The sequence below is a fragment of the Sabethes cyaneus genome, chromosome 1 (genome assembly GCF_943734655.1).
Source record: "Sabethes cyaneus chromosome 1, idSabCyanKW18_F2, whole genome shotgun sequence".
NCBI classification, from domain to species: Eukaryota; Metazoa; Arthropoda; class Insecta; order Diptera; family Culicidae; genus Sabethes; species Sabethes cyaneus.
In genome coordinates, this window is record NC_071353.1 from 152,321,349 (window position 1) to 152,343,110 (window position 21,762).

The 21,762-nt window shown below is 38.5% G+C and overlaps 1 protein-coding gene across 1 annotated transcript in view; it reads left to right on the forward strand.

The window, feature by feature from the left end:
• Positions 1–21,762, forward strand: part of LOC128732319 (uncharacterized) — a 119,090-nt gene that overhangs the window by 15,222 nt on the left and 82,106 nt on the right. Inside the window, exon 3 of the mRNA XM_053825564.1 lies at positions 13,482–13,753. Within this exon, the coding sequence (XP_053681539.1) occupies positions 13,482–13,753 (272 nt within the window). The remainder of the gene's footprint in view (positions 1–13,481; positions 13,754–21,762) is intronic.

The following is a 21,762-nucleotide window of genomic DNA, read 5'->3' on the forward strand; positions in this document are numbered from 1 at the left end:
TAAAGAAAGGTTGAAAATGCAGGCAAGCGGTGACTTTAATGTTTCAAAACATTTCTTCAGCACAACAGCAGGAATGCCGTCAGGTCCGGGGCGATAGGACTGTTTTAATTTGATAATTGCTTTGGCCACTTCCTCGTCCAAAATTGTAAAAGTTTCTACAGTGAACATATTGCTAGGAACGTGTACAAGGGCCGCAGCGATATCGTCTCTTGAAGCACACTCACAATTGAAAACGCTTGCAAGGTGTTCAGCAAACAATTCGCATTTGCTGCTGTCATTGGACGCTTCATTATGCCGCAGGTACATGCTAGATGGAAGCCCGTCCTCTTTACGCTTCGAATTCACAAACCTCCAAAAGCCTTTTGGATTTGATCGTAGGTTCCTCTCAGTTCTGCGTGCATAATCACTATGCAGTTTTTTGTTCAGCGTTTTATATGTTCTGCTTGATGTAATAAAGCGATATCGAGCAGCTGAATTTCTATTTCTTTGGTAGGCACGAAGTGCTGATTTCCGGGAACGATTGAGTCGGGTAAGTAATCGATTTCCCCAAATAGGCTTAGGGCGAGGACGAACTTTGGGAACATATTGGAGAATTAGCTCTTGAATTTTGACGGTAAATTCCGAAACAGCTTCATCTGGATTACTGCACGCACTGATTGATGTCCAATCGAATTCTCGTAACGCTATATTGATGGCATCGTAGTTACCCCGCCGAAAGTCAAAACTATTAGAGTCGAATTCGTCAATAAAATGAGTTTTGACTGTCCTGTTGTAAGTAACCATCAAGGGAGGATGATGTATGTCAATGTTGCAGAGGGAAACAAGTGCAGTCGTGACTGAACAAGCTGACAAAGCTTGCTGATTCGAAAAAACTAAATCTAGAAATCTACCATTCTGGTTGCATATATGATTGATCTGAAACATGCTATGCAAAGCCATACCATCTAATAGGCTTGAGCTGCCTGCATTCACTGATGAGTGAAGGGCGTCCACAAAGAGATAGCCAGCGTGTGGATGAGCCGACCACGATAAACCAGGACGGTTGTAATCACCAAATAAAAGTAGATCATCGTTAAAATCCATCAAATTGACCGCTCTTCCAAGTGACGAAATGTGACGATCAATGATATCAACTTCATTTCGTAAATTAGGTGGAAGATACACAGCGCCAATCACAACTTTCGAATCATTGATCATTATTGTTACCCATAACTGCTCAAGCGATTCATCCATTGCTTCGACAAACAAAGCAGACGACAATGAACGTCGAACAGCGATGACCACTCCGCCGCCCCTTGCTTTGGTGCTATTCTTTGAAGTACGGTCGCAGCGATACACAGTGTATTCAGTCCCAAACAGCTCAGCAGAATTGATTTGCGAGTCAAGCCATGACTCGGTTAAAACAATGCAGTCGTACGGCGAGTCGCAAACCTCCAGTGCAAAATCGGAAATTTTGCTGCGCAATCCGTGTGTGTTCTGATAGTAGAATGTGAGATGTGCGAGCGTCGGCTCGGACGAAGAAGCAGGTGGTAGTTGGTTGCGATGGATGACACTTTCGCAGCGGCTGGTGGTACGGCTAAGGGGAACAGAGTATGCATGATTTTTTTGAAATTTTGCAACTTGCAATGACTTAACTGAACTGGGGGCCGGTTGGCCCCCAAAATCCAACGGCGGTCGGGCAACTAGTTTAAAGTCGTCACAGACTGCGATGGAATCGAAAGAGCGGTTCGTTGAAATTTTACTGCTAGCGGTTCCCAAAAATTTGCAGATTTGTTACGTTCTTCAAACTGCCGAAAATAAATTCCTTCCGGCCAGTTAGCAGCATCCAAGGCGGCATCTTTCAGCTATACATCAAACCCGATTTTGAATGAAATGAATGCTAAGGACTTTAGATCAGCATCTCTTTTCACCAGTTTTTTAACGACCGGTTGAGAGCCAGCAACGCATTGTTGCACAAGTGCTGAAATTTCATCCTCAGACACATGTGGGGCGATACGTGAGAGGTAAATCCAGAATTTTGCGGTAGGTTGCGGAACAGTTTCGACTAATTTAGGAAAATCTTCGATTGATCTAGTTCCGCTAACTAAACGTGAAAATTCAACAGGCCGTACGGGTGTGTCATTAGGCGAGACCATTCTCGGGCGCTTGTTTCTGCGAGTGGCTGTCTCAACTGCAGAAGCAGGATTCTTTGAAAGTTTGTCCGAAATTGATCCGATTACAGTTGCAATTTGGCCGATTTCATTTTTTACTTCCTTCATACATTTCTTAACTGATTCAGCAATCGTTGTTACAGCATCAACAGCAAAGTTGGATGAGCTTTGCGCCTTCAGATTTTCGACCGAAGTCATACATTCAGTGCAGAACCATAGCAAATTTATTTGCTCATTAAAGAAATCCAAATTTGATCTGACCCAACCTAAGCATTTCATATGAGCGACACGCTCACATGAATGACATTTTACCAGATTTATGTGTTATAATGGTATATTTTGTTATTGAATAGATATGGAGATACACTGATAACACATTTTGTTATTGAATAGATATTTAAAACAGTGGCTGTAAGATGAGTTTAATAACTGATTTTGTTATCATATCTTATTTTGACCTTAAAATGACATTCGATATATTTCATACAATTTTTTTTATTGATTTTAGATCATAACTATTTTATAAAATATTTTTTTAATATCTCATATACTACTGCATTTGTTATTCAATGCCTTAATAATACTAAAATATGTTATTCTAAACTCTGAATACAGTCATGTTATTGCTTTGTTATTCAAATAACACAAGTAGTTATTCTTTTGGCTTTAAAGGAGTAAAATTTTGATATTATTGTTTGTTATTTTACCAACTATGTCAGCTAAGACAAGACCAAATTTTGATATGAGTTATAGTTATTCGATTTCCAATAACACATTTTGATATTATTTTGCTCTTCGCTCCTGCTCGGGATTTAGCACTAATTTACTTCTAATTTAATTTTTCTTTTGCACTGTGGATTGGAGGGTTCCTCAAGGCAGCAATATGGGATCTACATGCTATTTTTTATTATTTTTCATTGATGGTACTTCACTGCTAGCTAAAGACGACCGTTGTTCACCTTTGCCAGATTTGCTGAATTTATCCTTTCATGATTGTTACAGATGGAATTGGCTAGCAGAGTTAACGTAACAGCCATGTTACGAGTTTTCCACTGCATCAAAATGCCGGTTTCCTTCAATTATTGCACCAATAGTAATGAGTTACGCTTCGACAAAATGAATTCATTAAAAATTTGAGGCACTTATTATATACATATACAATCCAAAATTGAAATTGAATTGAACTGGAAGTTTTACTTCAAATCAGACATGGATATTAAATTAGGCATGAAGTTTTACTTGAAATTAGAATTGACATTTTTCGTCTTATTCTTTCACACGTTCCATTTTTTCGTTTTTTAGTCCCGATTTTTCTCGTTTACTGTACCATTTGACTGAGTTTGAAGTGAGAGTAAACTTTCCTTCCGTTTTTCCTATTTTTTGTTTTTTTTTCTGTTCCGTGTTTCCTGTTTCATTCTTTCGTTTTTCTTCATTTCCTATCCCATTTTTTCTTATTTTTGTATGTTTTTCGTCATGTTTTGCAATCTTTTACTGTTATTTTCTTTCCCGTATTCCGGCATTTTTGTTCTCTTTTCCTATTTTTTCGTTTTCAGTAATCATCTTTTTCTAACTCATTATATCTCCTTTCATTCTCGTTTTACGTCTTCGTCTGTTTCATTTTTCCTCTTTTTGATGCTTCATTTTTCTGTCTGTTGTCACGTTAATTCTGTTTTTGACTCGCTTTTCTCTTTCCTCTTTGATTCCCTTTTCATTTCTCGTTTTTCGTTTTTTTTTTCTTCCGTTTTACCTTTTTCTTTGATCCAATTTCTTTTTCTGTACCATTTTTTATCCCATTCGTTTCCTTTTATATCCCATTTATGGTCTTTTTTCCCATTTTCCTCGTTTCTTCTATCTTGTTTTCTTGTTCCTCTCTCGCTATTCCTCTTTTCCTCTTTTGGTTTCTCTTCTTGTGGGTTCCCTATTCCCTTTCTAGAATTTCAGAATTTGCTTTGCAGTCACAAAACTGCTGACAAAAACAAACGGTTTTCTTCTACTTCCAACGTCCAACGTTCGAATTAAATTGAAAAACTCTGCAAAGATTCTTTTCATTTTTCCGCTGTTTTCTCTTTCACCATTCCTTTTGTCTCTCATTTACTGTCCCCTTTTTTCGCCCTTCTGTTTTCTGATCTTCCTTTGTTCCGTTTTCCGTTTTGTTTTCTTCCTATTGTTCTACCACGTTACACCCATTTTTCCGCTTTGGCTGTTTCGTTTTTCGGTCATTTTCTGTCCCGTTTCGGCTTTTCCGTTCCCGATTTTCGTTCTTTTCTATGCCGTTTTTAGTTCTTCCTCTTACTATGGTGCTGCTTTTCAGCCTCGTTCTGTCTCGTTCAGTTTTCCTTTTCCGTTTCATTCTCTATTTTTCTATTTTTCTGTACTCGTTTTTTCTGTATTTTCTTCTTTTCTGTTACTCCTTTTCTATCCCGATTCTCTACTTTTTTCTCATTTTACCATCCATCACATTTTGCTTTTTAAATTGTAGTCGGTTTTTCCTTTTTTTCCTCTTTTTTCTCTCCCATATTCTTCTTTTCCACTTTTTTTCCTTTTGGGTCTCGTTTTTCCTCCCATTCTGTTACGTTTTTTCTTCCATTTTTCTTTTTTTGCTCATATTGTCCAGTTGTCCATTTGTCCAGTTTTTATCGCATTTTCCTTGCATTGCTCGAGTGCGTGTTTTCTCCTCTCGTCTCATTTTTCCCAGCAGTAGGAGATAGAGAAGGGTCAAGTCTGAGAAAGAAGTTTAAGCTAAAGCTTTGCTTTTGCTGTGAATAGACGAAGAAAATGTACTGACATAAGAAACTATTTGCAACGTCACCCAGAACTGGACAAACAGATTAGAAAAACAAGACAACGCGCGAGGGAGAGTTAGAGAGAAGAGTGAAACGAAAAAATAAACATGAGAAAATGGGATAGAAAACGGGACATAAAAAGAGGAAAAAAGTGGAAAAGAAGAAAACGGACAAGAAAAGGAGAGAAAGCGCTGCAAAAAAATGAGGAGACTTAACAAAAACAGGGAGAAAATTAGAAAAAAGAATGGTGAAGAAAGACGACATGTACCAAAATTTGGAGGAGAACGACTGAGTTGATCCGGAGTTATGGTGGAACACTACTTCCGGAACGCCTGGACTGTTATGGTTATGGCACAGTTGCAGTTGCACTTAAGTCGCGAGTAGGCTAAAGCAAGAGTGTAACCGAGTGCAGACAAGCGCGTCGTTCAGTTGCAAACAGCTGAGGGTTGCATAACCCGAGCAAGAGCCAATACCTCTTCCATACCTAATGAATTTCAAATTTAGCTTTCATATCAAGCTTCATATGTCAAGCTTGTCAATACCAAATTCAAATATGCAGTTCTTCTCCAAAAAATATCTGGTTCAGGAACCCAGACATACAGTGCCCAGACATACACATAGGGTGAGGTTATCTATTGTTATTCATCACAAAAATACCGGCAGATTAGGTTGAAAACTTAGGAGTTTCCGGTGCAATTTTATTGGTATTGGAGTAGAAATTAGAGTTGAAATAGGAGTTTAAACAGGATTTGGTATTTGACATTATATTAGACTTGAATTTGGACTAATTTGAACTAGAAGTTTTACGTCAATCTGGGGGCGATCTGTATTTCCGGGATAGGGTATTGCCAGAAGGAAAGTGCCCATCGGAACAAGCGTGAGAATGAACACGTCCCAATCACCCGGCAAAGCAACGTCTTGAGTCGGATTTTGTCCCGATTTGAGTCGGGAGTCTGATTTGAGTCAGATTTGGGACCAATTTTAGTCGAACTTGAATCTTACTTTAAAGTCGGTGGCGATTTGAGTCGGATTTTGTGCCGATTTAACCGCTCAGTTAGCTTCGAGGTACGATGCTGGTCTAACAAGCCAGTCGTCGTATGTTCGAATTTCGGCTAGGCGGTGCTGCTAGATAGAATCAGTAGAATTTTTGTTCTAGCCCCGTAATTGTCCTGTACTCTAACAGCCGGCCGCGAAGTCTGCCGATATAGACAGGTCAAGTCCAAGAAAGACGTTTAAGCCCACAGCTTTGCTTTTTTGTGTCGGTTAGGGTTGGACTTTAATCGGTAGGTGACAATGTCAGTCGATTTTGGGATCGATTTCGGTCGAATTTAGAGCCGATTGGATACGGATTTAGAACCGGTTAGCGTCGGATTTGGAACCGACTTTGGACGGACTTCAATCCAACTTTAAAGCTAGTGGCGATAGGCCGATTTGCGGCCAAATAGAATCTGATTTAAGGTCGATTTGAGTCGGATTTTGGACCGATTAAAGTCAGATCCGCAACCAATTTGAGTCCGATTAAGGGCCAATTCGAGCCGGATTTGGGACCGCTTTTGGTCGAACTTTAAAGTCGGTGGCAATTTCGGGCAGACTAGGAGCGGCATTGAGTCGAATTTGAGACCGACTTGAGTAGGATTTGAAACTGATTTAGGCCGGACCTTAATGTACGACTTTAAAGCCGGTGCTTTTGTGGCCGCTTTGAGTTGGATTTGGAACGTATTTGAGTCAGATTTGAATCTGGCTTTAATTCGACTGTAAAATACGAGCCGATTTCTGTCGGATTTTGGTTCGCTTTGAGTCGGATTGGAATCGGATTTTGGGCCGATTGTAGCCGGAAATCGGACAACATTTAATCGGACTTCAATTCAACTTTAAAGTCGGTGTCGATTTCAACCGAATTTAGGAACGATTCCAGCAGAGTTCGGGCCGGTTTGAATCAGTTTTGAGATTGATTTCGGTTGGAATTCGATTCCACTTTGAAGTCATTGGCAGTTTCGGCCCCATTTGGGAGAAACTTGAGCTAGTTTTGGGGCAGATTTGATACGGGTTTTGGTCGGATTTTAATTCGACTTTTAAACCCGGCGACAATTTCAGTCGGATTGCGGACGAATACGAGTTCAATTTTGGGCTGGTTTAAAGTCGATTTGAGTCGAATTTGGAGTCGATTCAAATAAGATTTGGGGCCGTTTTAGATCTGGATTGTTCTCAGCTTGAGTCCGGATCGAGCCGGGATTGATCCTAAAATAAACGCAGAGTAAACTCAAAATTAACTCGGTTTCAACCCGGAACGAACACGGATTGAATCCTGTTTGAACCCGAATTGAGCTCGGTTTAAACCCGAAGAAAACTCGTATTGAACCCGAATCGAACTCGGATCGTACCCGAATCTAACTCAGCTTGAACCCAGATTGAGCCAGGATTGAAACTGCAATAAAACCGGATTTAATCCGGATTGAACTCAGGTTGATTCAGGCTAGATATCGGCCCAAATTGTGATCACTTTCTGATCAGATTCTAGACTTTGGTTTTGAATCTGGTCCAGATTCTGGCCCAGATTTTGGTCAATTTCAGACCCAAATTCTGGTTCGTATTTTAATCCGGATTACGGCCCAGATTCTAGACCTATTTCTGGTCTACATTCTGATCAGTTGCTGGTCCAGATTCTGGTTCGTCCTCTGGTCCAGTTTCTGGTTCAGATTCTGGTCCTGCTTGTGTCCAGATTCTGGCCCATATTCTGGCCCAAATTCTGGTCCAGATTCTGGTTTGTACTCTGGTCCTAATTCTGGTTCAGATTCTGTTCCAGCTTGTGTCCAGATTCTGAACAGATTATGGCCCATATTCTGGCCCAAATTCTGGTCCAGATTCTGGTCCAACTTGTGGCCCAGATTCTGGATCAAATTCTGGTCAGTTGCAGGTCCAGATTGTGATTCATATTTCGGTCGAGTCTTTTTCAGATGTTGGCCCAGATTCTGCTCCAGCTACTGGTAAGATTCTGGTCCACCTTGTGGGTCAGATTCTGGTCAGATAATGGCTCAGATCTTGACCCAAGTTCTGATCAATTTCTGGCCCAGGTCCTGGTCCAGGTTCCTATTTCTGGTCAGATTATAGCCCAGATTCGGGTAAGGATCTGGTCCAGCTTGTAGTACAGATTCTGGTCAGATTATGGCCCAGATTCTGGATCAAATTCTGGTCTAGATTCTGGTCCGTTTGCTGGCCCAGATTCTGATTCATAGTCTGGTCCAGATTCTGGTTCAGATGTTAATCCAGATTCTGGTCCAGCTACTGGTAAGATTCTGGTCCACCTTATGGTACAGATTTTGGTCAGATTATGGCCCAGATTTTGGTCAATTCTTGGCCCAGATTCTGGTTCGTATTCTGGTCCAGATTCTGGTCCATCTTGTGGTACAGTTTATGGCCCAGATTTCTGGCCAATTTCTGGCCCAGATTCTGATTTATATTCTATTCCAGATTCTGGTTCAGATTCTGGTAAGTTTCTGGTCCAGCTTGTGCTACAGATTCTGATCAGATTATGAGCCAGATTCTGGTCCAAATTTTGGTCGATTTCTGGCCCAGATTCTGGTTCGTATTCTAGTCCAGATACTGGTCAGATTATGGCCCAAATACTAACCCAAATGCTAGTCAATTTCTGGCCAAGATTCTGGTCCAGGTTCCTATTTCTGGTCGATTATAGCCCAGATTCTGGCAAGGCTCAGATCCAGCTTGTACTACAGATTCTGGTCATAATATGGCCCAAATTCTGGTCAATTTCTGACCCAAATTCTGGTTCGTATTTTAGTCCAGATTCTGGTCAGATTGTGGCCCAGATTGTGGATCGAATTCTGGTCTTGGTTCTGGTCAGATGCCAGATTCTGGTCCAGCTGCTAGTAAGATTCTGGTCCACCTTGTGGTACAGATTCTGGTCAGATTATGGCCCAGATTTTGGTCAATTCTTGACCCAGATTCTGGTTCGTATTCTAGTCCAGATTCTGGTCAATTGCTGGCCCAGATTCTGGTCTAGATTTTGGTCAGAGGCTGGCCCAGATTCTGGTTCGTATTCTAGTCGAGATTCTGGTTCAGATTCTGGTAAGTTTCTGGTCCAGCTTGTGGTACAGATTCTGATCAGATTATGGCCCAAATCGTGGCCCAGATTTTGTTCAATTTCTTACCCAGAGTCTTGTCCGTATTCTAGTCCAGACCTATGTCAGAGTCTGATCACAATCTAGGCCAGCATCTGGACTGGAATCTGGACCAAAATTTGAACCACTAAGTGGACTAGAATCACACAAGTAGCTGGACCAGAATCTGGACCAACATCTGAATCACATTCTGGACCAACATCTGAACCACAACCTGGGCCAGCAGCTGACCAGAATCTAGACCAGATTTTGGACCAGATTCTGGTTCGTATTCTAATCCAGATTCTGGTGAAATTCTGGTTCAGCTTGTTGTCCAGATTCTGATCAGATTATGGCCCAGATTCTGGCCCAAATTCTGGTCAATTTCTGGCCTAGATTCTGGTTCGTATTCTGGTCTAAATTCTGGTCAGATTATGATCCAGATTCGGGCCCAAAGTCTGGTCTAGATTCTGGTTAGTTGCTGGCCCAGATTGTGGTTCAGTTGCTGGCCCAGTTCAGATGTTGATCCAAAATGTGATTCAGATGTTGGTCCAGATTCTGGTCCAGATACTGGTGAGGTTCAGGTCCAGTTAGTGGTTCAAATTTTGGTCCAGATTCCAGTTAGACGCTGGTCTGGATTGTAATCACATTCTGAACCAGATTATGGTCAGTTTATGATCCAGATTCTGGCCTGGATTGTGATCAGATTCTGGCCCAGTTTTTGGCCATATTCTGACACAGATGCTGATCAAGTTTTGATCAGAAAGGTTAAAAAACAAACTACAAGAGTTCAATAAAACGAAAAACACGGCCAAAAGACGAAAGGCAAAGAACTTAAGACGAGAAACGGATGAGAACTAGGACAAAGGTAGCAGACAATGACGAAAAAGTAATGAAGAGACGATAAAGAGGCAGAGAGCATATGCCAAAAAGGTTAGGCAAAATACAAAGAAACTGCGACCAAAGGTCGTAGAAAAGTTTTGAAAAGATGGTGAAGAAAAGACAATGTCAATTTTACGAAAAACAAAAAAAAAATGCAGCGAATAAACGGTAGATGCAATCCTATTGGTACTAACAGTCTCTTTCTGTCGCTATTAGAACATACTACCCGAGGCGAACTGGGCGGCTCGTCCGGACGAGATTTGATGACTGCTTAGACCGCTTGCCTCAGATTGGTTCAGATGTTTCGGATGAGTGACACTTTCGCTGCCTTCACGACTGGCTCCCAGAGGCCACCACAGTTAGCTACTCGTGGAACAATGAACTTTCACACTATTCTCCGCTTAGGAAGTCAGATCCGATAGCACCTACCAAAAGCACCCTAAAATGAAGGGCATTTGTGCTGAGGCACACAGCAAAAACGCTACGCGTCGGTCTTCTGCTGGCTTCGTAAGGCAGTATTACGGTGCAGTGGTGACAGCGATTGCAATCCAGTAGAAATTTGTCGGGGTATCGCGAGTTAATTAGGTGGTTATGATGCAGTGAATTTGAAGACCAGAAATCTAGGATACTGGTAACTAACTTAAACAGATATATTTTCCATATAATTCGGTTTTATTTAAAGAAATTCTGCATTTAGTCGCCTTTTGGTAATGTTTGAAGTTTACAAAATCTGCCAAATTTGTCAAGTCATAAAAAAAGTGAAAAGTACGTGAAATCAGTTAACTTTGTAAAAATTTGCAGAACTTTGACGTTCCGCAAGGTAGCAACTCATCAGCTATTTACGTTGTTAAAATTACAGTTGACTTTAACGCCCTCTGGTAGCTTCTTTGGATTCACTCAAGAAACAATGTCGTCCAGCTATTAGGTTTGTTTGAACCGATTTGAGCTGAAACAGGTAACTTTGCATAAGTCGCTTGTCGCAGCAAAGCTGCTGTGCATTTTGTTAAAGCTGTTACAATTACACTCTTGCAACAGAACATTTCCTAAACGATATTTAGTTTTGACTCGAAACTTTTCTTTCCACTAACGTAACTACTTTGTGTCGTTTGAGATTACATATTCCGGCTCGAAGTTTATCAGCGCAGTGGAGAGAAAAGCAAACCGAAGAAAACTTTCTTTCGATTTCGATTTGTCTTCGCCGTTCACATTGCGGAACATTCTGAACTTTTGATCGATTTCCAAGTTTCATCGTACAGGGCCCTGAGGTGCACGGTTTTTGGTTCAAAAATCTCATATCTCAAATCCGGCCAGTCCGTTTTTCCGTTCTTTTCCTTTTCAATCCAAGGTGCAACTGCTGCTGCTGGTGGAGAAACTCATTAGTATGCAATTTGCCTTCTCCGTTTGTTGGTTGTGAATATGTTTCTGTGAGTTGAATGCGCGCAAAAAAAATAATCCTCACCGGAAAGTTTTTCTCCCAATCAATGCACTTTACTTCAGCGCGCAGCGTATGCGCTGCTGCGGTAATTGCAAGTTTCGATTAAATCCCTGCACCGTCACCGTGCCGCACGGCACGGTTCCTCCGGAAACGAGCCGAAGTCATTCGGAAAATGGGTGCAAATGCATTGATTTCTTTTTTCCGGTTTCGAACCGAAACGGACGGGAAAGTTTTCCCCCGTCCATTTGGTTGTTTCCTATTTCCGGTGGATGAAGTTTTCTTTTTCGTCAGCTTCGTCATCGTCATCGTGATTATCAGCACCAACAATACGGTCCCGATTTGCCAAAAGGATTGAACGAACAATAGCAAAGTCTGTGTTGGGGAGAGAAAAAAAAGTGCGGCGGGAAGCGACGAAACTGTTGCTTTTTTCCGTTTCCGTTCGATAACCGTGCGTCTCCATCGGTGGGTTGTGCTTAGCATGGAGATGTTGACGCACGGTTATTTGTTAGAACTTTGTTAAATTCGATTTCAAGTCTGTCTCATTTTTCGTGGAATCTTTCTTTTCAACAATAACAAAAGCATTAAGATGATACGGTTTATCCGATAGCTGTCACGTCGAAGCATGTTTCGTGTACAGTAAAGTTACAAGTCAATAATTGGCATTTTCTCAAGCGGATTAAATCCTACATCTCTCTCTGGTTCTGGAAGTTCTGTTTTTTTTGCGGGCCGGAAAATTTTCTGGAAGGATAAAAATAGCGGAATCCATTTCCAGTCGTGCAGGCGAAAAAAACCGCCCACCGAAAAGCAATTTCAACCTTTTCCCTATGTGATTTCCTGCATCGCTCAGTCGACGCCGTCGTCGTCGTCGTCGTCGGAGCTTTCCTTCCGTTTCGCTGAGGGGGTTGGGGGCCAGTTTGCTTTTTTTTGTTGCTCTCCCGTGCAAACACAAAAATCGTGTCACACGTTTCTGTGTTACGGTTTGCTGCACACAAGCCGGGCCGCCAGCCCAGTGCCATGCCAGCAGAATCACTAGCCTAGGCAATGATATTATAAGTTTCACCTGTTTCTAAAGCCTCGGCACGCCGGCCGGCCGGCTGGAGACCGGGAGAGGAAAACTTTTGTACACCACAAGCCGCCAAAAGCTCGGAAATGATGTACCGTTGTTTCCTCCCCAGCCTAGTGTACTGCACTCGCAGTACTCGTTGTTGAATGAATAATAATTTTTCACGTTCCCAGGTTTGTGACATGGTTTTGTAAGTTCTGTTTGCCTGTTGAATCTGTTTCTCGTTTTCGCATTGCATCTCGTCTTCATTCTTCATCACCGCAGGGACCCCGCGGTGCTGTCTTTTGTAGATGACGACGACGACGACTACGATGACGACGAGGATGACGGAATCCCGAAGACAATGTGTGCCTCGCGTGTCTGGAACTCGACTCGGTCGTTGGGCCGGCTTCGCGATGGAGGCAGAAAAAAACAGCGACAGACACTCCATTTCGTGATTTGTTATTTTAGGGGGGCACACGAGAATGCGGAGCTTTTTTTGTTGTTCTGTTGTTTTCCTTTTCAGCATTGTTTTCGTCAGTGAATTCAAGTAGGTCGGGTCGTAGTTGTATTTTCACGCTGTGCCTCCATTTTGTTACTTTCGTTTTTCGTTTCACTGCTTGTCAGTTGAAATACAATTTTTTTTCTTTAACTTTGGAAGACTTCTCATCCAATAAATCAATCACTCCGCGTAGAAAATCGATGGAAAACAAACATACTTATCTAATCTCATTATCCTTAATTACAGTCAAGTTGAACGAAATTAAAAGCGTCACTTCTCCTTTCGCACTGAGTCTTCGTCCCACCTTCGCAGGCTGCGAAAGTAGCAATTCCAAATTTATACCTTAATAAAGAACAATTTTCCCACCCGAAAAAAGCCGCCAGCGGCGTCGCACTTCGGCAATCACTAATGCTTGACTAATTTTCGGCCGGTCCTAATTCATTACCATTAATTATCGTGTGATCGTCTTTTATGCCTACAAGAGAGGAAAAACCTAAACAAATTTGTCCGTCCGCGAACGATAATGCCATAATTTTTTCGTTTTTTCTCTCTTCTCCCGCACACACACACAGATACACCGTCAATTACGAAAGTACGGCCGCTGATTTCGCCCACCGGACTGCAGATTACGTCCCGCGGTCGGGTCGTGTTCAATCTGGTGTCGGTCCAGCAGCCGCTGGTGCAGGAAGGAACAGCCGGTGGAGGCGTGCCGCCTGGAACCGGCGGCGGCGGTGGTCCTGCTAGTGGCGGTGGTGCGTTGCTGGATATGAAAAGCTACCTATCGCCCGAGTACGTCAACAGTCTCGGCAAGAAGATCAATTTTTCCGAATCGGATGTTGAGAAGGTAAGTGAGATGCGTTTCGTGTTAGCAAATTTTTGCGTGAAAATTTGATCCTTATCAACACAGACAGCACGTGTCAAAGCTGAATTGAACATGGATGAAAGATGATTTTTTGATATTTTTTAGACAATCGCCTGTTATCTAGAGAAATTTCACCTACTTGTTGGTTCTTGTAACTAGGAAATCCCTTAAAATAAATAATATAAATTATTTTTATAAAATTATTTTTACTTCCGAAATGTACGTGGTACTCAGGATAATTATCAGCTATATTTCCATAACTCTATGCAACTGTTATGACAATGTCATCACATTGCTGCAACATGCTGACTGTTGTGTATGATTGTGCCAGTATGATTAGTTTCCACATCGCTTCCTATTAACTATTCACTGCAGTAATTCAATGACAAACTCACGCTTCCGAGAGGGTACTATTAGAATTAGTGAAGAATATAAAATGGAAGATGAATTACCGAGAGCAGAAGATAGAAGGCAGAAAACTCAAACAAAACAAAAGACGAAAGGCAAAACTCAAAGAATGATAGCAATAAAACGACAAAGAAGTAAGAAAAGGACGTCAAATAAGCAGAATCCATAAAAGGCAGAAAGATGACAAAGAGCTGTTGTAAAATGGCGAAAAGACGACCAAAAACGACAAAAGACAATGAAAGATGAAAAACGGCGTCAAGAAGACGACAAAAGTGAACAAAACGCCGAAAAATGTCAAAAAGATCACAAACAACCAACAAAGGAAGATGTAAAAAACCGACAAAAATGCACAGTACAGCACCAAAAATGTTAGAAAATGATACCAAATAGACGTGGAAAAGACGGCGAGAAGACGTTAAAGAGGCGACAAAAAGCAAAACCTTGGGCATAACCGTCTTTAGACATTACCCTTCTTTACCGACAGACTTCGCAGCCGTCTGTTAGCGTATAGGACAGTTACGGGGGGGCTAGTGTAGCAATCATACTGACGCTATCTAGCAGCGCCGCCTAACCGAGATTCGAACATACGACGACTGGCTTGTTAGACCAGCATCGTACCTCGAAGCTAACTGGACAGGTTGAAGAGGCGACAACGAGGTGTCGAATAGTCGGCAAACAGACGGTAATAAGAAGGAAAAAAGACGTTAAAGAGATGATAAAAAGGGAACTTAAAGACGAGAAAACAACGGGGGAAATAAGACAAAAAAACGATGAGAAGACCTCAAACGGGAGACAAAAAGGTGTCAAGTAATTGACAAAAAGATAACAAAGAGATGATAACAAGACGGTAAAAAGAAGGGAAAAAGACGTTAAAGAGGCGACAAAACGGGGAATGAAAAAACGACAAAACAACGAAAAAAATAAGATAAGAAAAGGCAAAAAGTTGAAAAAAGGATATGAAAGACGACCCTAAAGATGACAAACAAACGGTAAAAAAATGGTGACAAAAAACGACACAAAGATGACGAAAAGATGGCAAAACGACGACGGAAAAATGGCACAAGACATAGAAAGTCACCAAGAAGATGACGTCATAACTATGACAAATAGACGATAGTAAGACAGCGAAAATTCGGCAAAAAGTTGATCAAAAGACAACGACAAAAATCAACAAAGATGACAAAGGAATCGTCAATAAAGCGACCAAACATAAACAAAAACACGATAAAACAGCAACAAAGAGACGACAAAAGGGTGGCAAAAAGACATCCAAAAGGCGTCAAACCGCAATAAAAAGATGTTAAAAAGGCGACAAAAATTCGACGAAACGACGACAAATTAATGGTGAAAATACGACAAAAAACGTCAAAAATATAACAAAAAGATGATAAAAAACAAAAATACTAAAAAAGACGTTAAAGAGTCGGGACGAAGTGGTGGTATAAGCCACCTAATAATAAAGACAGGACGTTAAAACGACGATAGAAAAATCGACAAAAAGGGAACGAATGGTGACAACAAGATTAAAAGATGACAAAAACACGATTAATCGACAACAACAAAATAAGAGACAAAAAGCGGATGAAAGACGACAAAAAAAAGACGTATTGAAGATAACAAAAACATGACAAAAAGACGAACAACGACGAGAAACAGCAAAAGACATCCAACAAATGACAGAAAAGCGACGAAAAGGCGTCAAAAGATGACGATAAGACGACAAAAAATCTATACAAATGACAAATGACAAAAAGATGACGAAACAGTTGACAAAATCACGACTGGAAGACGACAGAATAAAATAAACGATAAAATAACGGTGTAAATAAAACAAAACGACAACAAAGAGATGATCGAAAGGCGATATAAAGTAGACGAAAAATGACACAAAGATAACTAACAAATAAAACGATAAAAGACTACGAAAAAATGAAAAACCGACAAAAATACAGTGAAATGGGAACAAAAGCGACAAGGAACGTCAAAAAAACCACAAGAAACAACAATAACGTCTAAAAAATGATAAAAAGGAACGACAAGCAGGAGACGCAAAAGGAAAAAGAGACGAAAAACGATGAAAAGAGGGATGAAAGCCATCAAAAAGGCAACAAGAAAAGATGCCTGAAGATGTTAGAAAAAGAACCAACGACAACAAAAATAATAATAAAAGGACCGCCAAAAGTCGCGAAAGAGGCAAAAAGACGACAACACTTTCTCCTATTTGTTAAAAAGACAGACAGAGATAAAAAATTAACAAAAAAATAAGACAATGCGCCAAAAGACGGTAACAAGTAGAAGAAAGATGCGTAAAGGCAAAAAGAGACAAAAAATTAACGAAAAAACAAATAAAAATGCAGCAAAAATACGACAAAATAGCGACTGAAAAACGACAGAAGACGACTAAAAGGCAATAGAAAAAGGCTACGAGACGACAAAAAATCAAAAGAAATAAAAACAGCGATGTTTTTAACGTCGATTATTTGTCGTATTTTGTCATCTTGTCGGCGTTTTTGTTGTCTTTTTCTGTCATCTTGTTGTCGTCTTTTTGGTTGTCTTTTTATCGTCAATTTTTGTTGATTTTTTAACGATTTTGTAAAGTTTTTTTTGTCATTTTTTGTCGCTATTTTATGTCTTTTTGTCGTTTTTTCGTCATTGCCGTTTTGTCATCTTTTTGCCTTTCTACTATATAAATATATAGTATAAAGGTATAGAAATCACTTGGAAAACCGGAAATGGAAAGAAGGTCCTGCGGGCCGAATGTCATATACCATTCGACTCAGTTTCGAAAACTGAGCATTTTCTGTGTGTGTGTATGTATGTGTGTGTGTGTGTGTGTGTGTGTGTGTGTGTGTGTGTGTGTGTGTGTGTATGTGTGTGTGTGTGTGTGTATGTGCGCTTTTAATCTCACTCACTTCTCTCGGAGATGGCTGGACCGATTTTAATGTTCTTAGTGTCAAATGAAAGGTCTAGGTGTCCCATTGGTCGCTATTGAATTTCATACTGATCGGACTTTTAGTTCAAAAGTTATGTATAAAAATATGAAAAATATGGGACTTCATTATCTCATAGGTCCCTTAACCGATTTGAACAAAATTGATTGCATATGAAAGAGGAGCCTTGCAAACCCTTAACTTCCAAATTTCATGACGATTGGGCTTGTAGTTTGAAAGTTACATAAAGAAATGTGAAAAAATAGTATTTAAAACATATTTTTGTAACATATAAGCATTAATTCAATGAAAAACATCACACATTTTATTATTATTTGAAAATTACTACTAAGATCTATCAAACGAAACCGAGTTATTTAAAATCGGACAGTTCATTCAAAAGTTATTTAAACTTTAACACTTAAGCACCGTATATTAAACCGTTAAAACGTGTGAATTCAAAACAAATGTTGATTGTATTCAATGTGTGTGATGTATGTGTGTATGTATGTATGTATGTATGTATGTATGTATGTATGTATGTATGTATGTATGTATGTATGTATGTATGTATGTATGTATGTATGTATGTATGTATGTATGTATGTATGTATGTATGTATGTATGTATGTATGTATGTATGTATGTATGTATGTATGTATGTATGTATGTATGTATGTATGTATGTATGTATGTATGTATGTATGTATGTATGTTTGTATGTATGTATGTATGTATGTATGTATGTATGTGTGTGTATGTGATCCCAAGCAACAATGTGAGTTTGATTGTACTCTTCTGGTGGTTTTCATGACCAATTTTGGTCTTGAATGTCATCATAAGAGTGTAATAAAACTCAAATAGTTACTTGGGATGACAATTTGCAATTTTTTAAATTTGCATTGAAATTCAAGAAAAGATGTTTCTCACTTTTCTGAATCAATTGTCGGAAATTTTTGAAGCCTCTTAGTGGAATACGAAATTTGAAATTAAAGAAAAGAAAAAACTTTTACCGACTAAATCCCACTATTTAATATTTATTCGCAACAGATACGTATACGCTTTGAAATAAGACGCTGTTGAAGCCTGCGTCGTAGGCGAACTACGTATCTGTTGCAAATAAATATTAAATAATGGGATTCAATCGAAAAGCTTTTTCTTTTCTTTGATTTCAGATTTCAATTGTCATTTTGTTCACTTGCTGTTACTCACAATTGTACACGAAAAGCAAACAGCGAAGAAAAGCAGTTAATTTAAGCATGAAGGTATAGTGGTGTATAGGATTAAAAATGAGTTGATTTTTCCAAATAAATTTATACAAATTTCAAACAAATTTTGCGCATCAATAGATGCTCTTTTCAATCAATAGATACTAGAGCTTAGAAATGTTATATGAAAAATAGGAAGTAAACGTTGCACGGTAGTAATTTTGTAAGATTTGTTTTCGTTAATGACATTTTAAAGGACAGATGTCTTATGTCATGTATCATGTTTCAACAAATAAATCAAAAATGACAAGCACTGAAAATCATATCGATCATATTTCCCATTCTCAAGCATGTTTAAGGCGCAGCTTTTGCAACCCTTTTGTTTTCCTAACCCTCCAACATTGTAAAAACGATGCGATCAAGCTAATGACTATCTTTTCATGAAAGTACATTCAAAAAAAGCATAAGTTTTGATTTTCATGCAAAAATAATTATCTGAAGGAGCGCCAGCTAAGAAAAAGTTCAATTTCTCTTTTTCATATCTAATGCTCTATTCAGTTATTTTTTCTAATTCAGATATACTGCAAAATTGAAGCCAAGCAAACTAATAGTAAAATTTTGAAATTAATCATTTTGTTGTTGATATTCTTTGTCTTCAAAGGCGAAGTATAATAATAATTTTTCTGAACTCTTGTTTTTCAAAGATGCTAACTTTTGAACACATGGTATTAATTAATTATCAAAAAATCTGTTCTGAACACATATTTCATATTGTCAATTCAAAACAAGTTTCCTATGTGGCTCTGAAGCCCGAAAGTTTAGGCCGACCGATTATAAAACTAAATAAGGTGTTACAAGTATTTACGCACACAAGGAAAGAAAATTTAATTATTCTACGCAATACGTTGTGAATTTTACTGGCAAATAAGGATTTTGAGGAATACGGAACGGATATTTAAAAATATAGTCAAGTTAATTATACATAGATGTTCCTGAGAAATTAAATGATGATTATTGTGACAGTAGAAAGGCCAGGTCACGCCGCTAGGTGGATTAATTCGGGTTTTGTCATTTAGTGTCGATTTTTGCAATCTTTTTGTTGTCTTTTTGTTGACCATTTTGTAAATTTTTTTATCGTATTTTCGTCGTCTTTTTGGTATCTTATCCTTATCTTATTGTCATCTTTTAGACGTATTGTTTTCTTTCTTTTGTAGCCTTTCTATTTTTCCTTTGACTCATCTTGTAATCTTGCTATCGTATTTTTGTCCTCTATTTTTTGCCTAATTTCGTCTTTTTGTAACCTTAGATAAAGATAACGAGACAGATAAAACACAGATTACAAGAGGAAAACGAAAATGAATAAGCTAGAAAATGGAGAACAAACAGAAAATATAGATGGGAAAAAATAAAAATTAACAAGATAAAATATGAACAAAACTAATTTTATAGTTTATATGAACAAAACTGAGAGGTTTATAGAGCAACAAGAAAACAAAAAATGCATAAAAGGAGGCTACGACAGTAGAAATAAATTGAACAGGAATTGAAAAAAATTAGCGAGAAACGAAAAAAAAACTGAAATTGCGAAAGTGTCTAAAATTTCAAATTAAATAAATTATGATAATAGACGATAAGATGCCAAAAAGACGACGAAAATACGATAAAAACTGACAAAATGGTCAACAAAGAGACGACAAAAAGATTGCAAAAAACGACTGTAAATGACGAAAAGATGACTAAACGGCAGTGACGAAAAAAATGACATTACAAAATTGTTAAAAATCAACAAAAATTGTCATCTTTTTGTCATCAAAATCAGATCAAATCATCCAATTAAACATCAAAAGATATCAAAAAGACGATAAAACGACAACCAAAAAGATCACAAAAAGATGACAAACATTTCAAAAAGATGACAAAATAACGACAAACAATCGATAAAAAGCGATAACAAGACGTCGAAAACATCAAAATGACGACAAAAAAAGGCGGGAAAAAACCGGACAAAAATGACAAAAAATGCCAAAAAAACACGACACAAAACACAAACAAAAAAAAAACGGTAAAAAGACATCATAAAACATGATAAAAAATGAAAAAAAGCGTTCTGTAGATGGCACAAAGGCAACAAAAATATGACGAAAAAGCGATAAAAAGATAATGAAAAGACGTCAAAAAACAAATCAACAAAAGAAAAACAACAATACGACAAAAGAGCAACAGAATGACGCTAAATGGATGACCAAACGGCAACCAAAGGTGACAAAGCGAATAAAAGACAACAAAATGACGACAAAAAGATGGCAAAAAGAAAACCGAAACACGACAACAAGTTTAAGAAAGACGATAAAATGACTGCAAAAAGACGATGAAAAGACGAAAAGTTAAACGGACAAAAAGAAAAGGCAAATGAGCAAGTGAGAGAACACTAGCGAAAAATAGAAAAGAAAAACGATAATGGATAAGGTGTAACAATAAACAAAATTACGTAAAGTTAACGGTAAGATTTATAGAGCAATAATGAAGTTAAAAGAATTCAGAAAAAAATACTGAGAGGGCTGAGACATAAAATAAAAGATTATTTATCAACAACAAAAGAAATAAAAAGTCGCCAAAAATAACTGAACTTTACAGAACTGTTAAATGAAGCTGTCAAAAATATCATAAGATATGAATGAAATGAAAAATATTACAAATAGACAAAAATAAAACAGAAAGACGACAAACAACAACTCGGCAAAAATACGTCCAAAAGACTAATAGAAATACTACGAAGTGACGACAGAAAGCCAATAGAAATTGCACAAGAAGACGAAAAACGATAACAAAAAAAGACAAACCATCGACACAAAGATAACAAAAGAACGACAAATGGCTAGAGTAGGCTTGACTTGACGGCTTTTGTCACGAAGTCACGACGACTTGGCGACAAAAGTATGACGAAAAGGCTATGAAACGACGACAAAAAGATCAAAAATCGACGAAAGGGACTGATAAAAAAAACGACAAAAAGACAATATCAACTTTCAGACGATAATAAGATGATGAAAAGATGGTACAAGCAGAAAAAAAACAAACAGACGAAAAGAAAAGGCAAATAAACAAGTGAAAGAACACATGAGAAAAATGTATCATAGAAGAATCGATAATAAATAGGAAATATGAAAATGAAAAAGCAAAAAATTAAAAAGGGTATACATGCAAAGATAAGTAATCTTGGACGAATGTTGACATGTTTTGTAGACTGTGCACAATTTGGTTCAGTTCAGTTAATGGGTTATATAAGGTTAAGAGGCTTAAAAAAGTAGATTGTTCTAGAGAAAACCCTTTATTAAGCTTTTCAGCCTGATTGAATCTATTCCGATTCTCTAGGGAGAGTTTTTGAATAAAATAATGCCTTCTTGTGAGTAATTCGGGGTCAAAATTAGGGTATTTTTATAGTAAA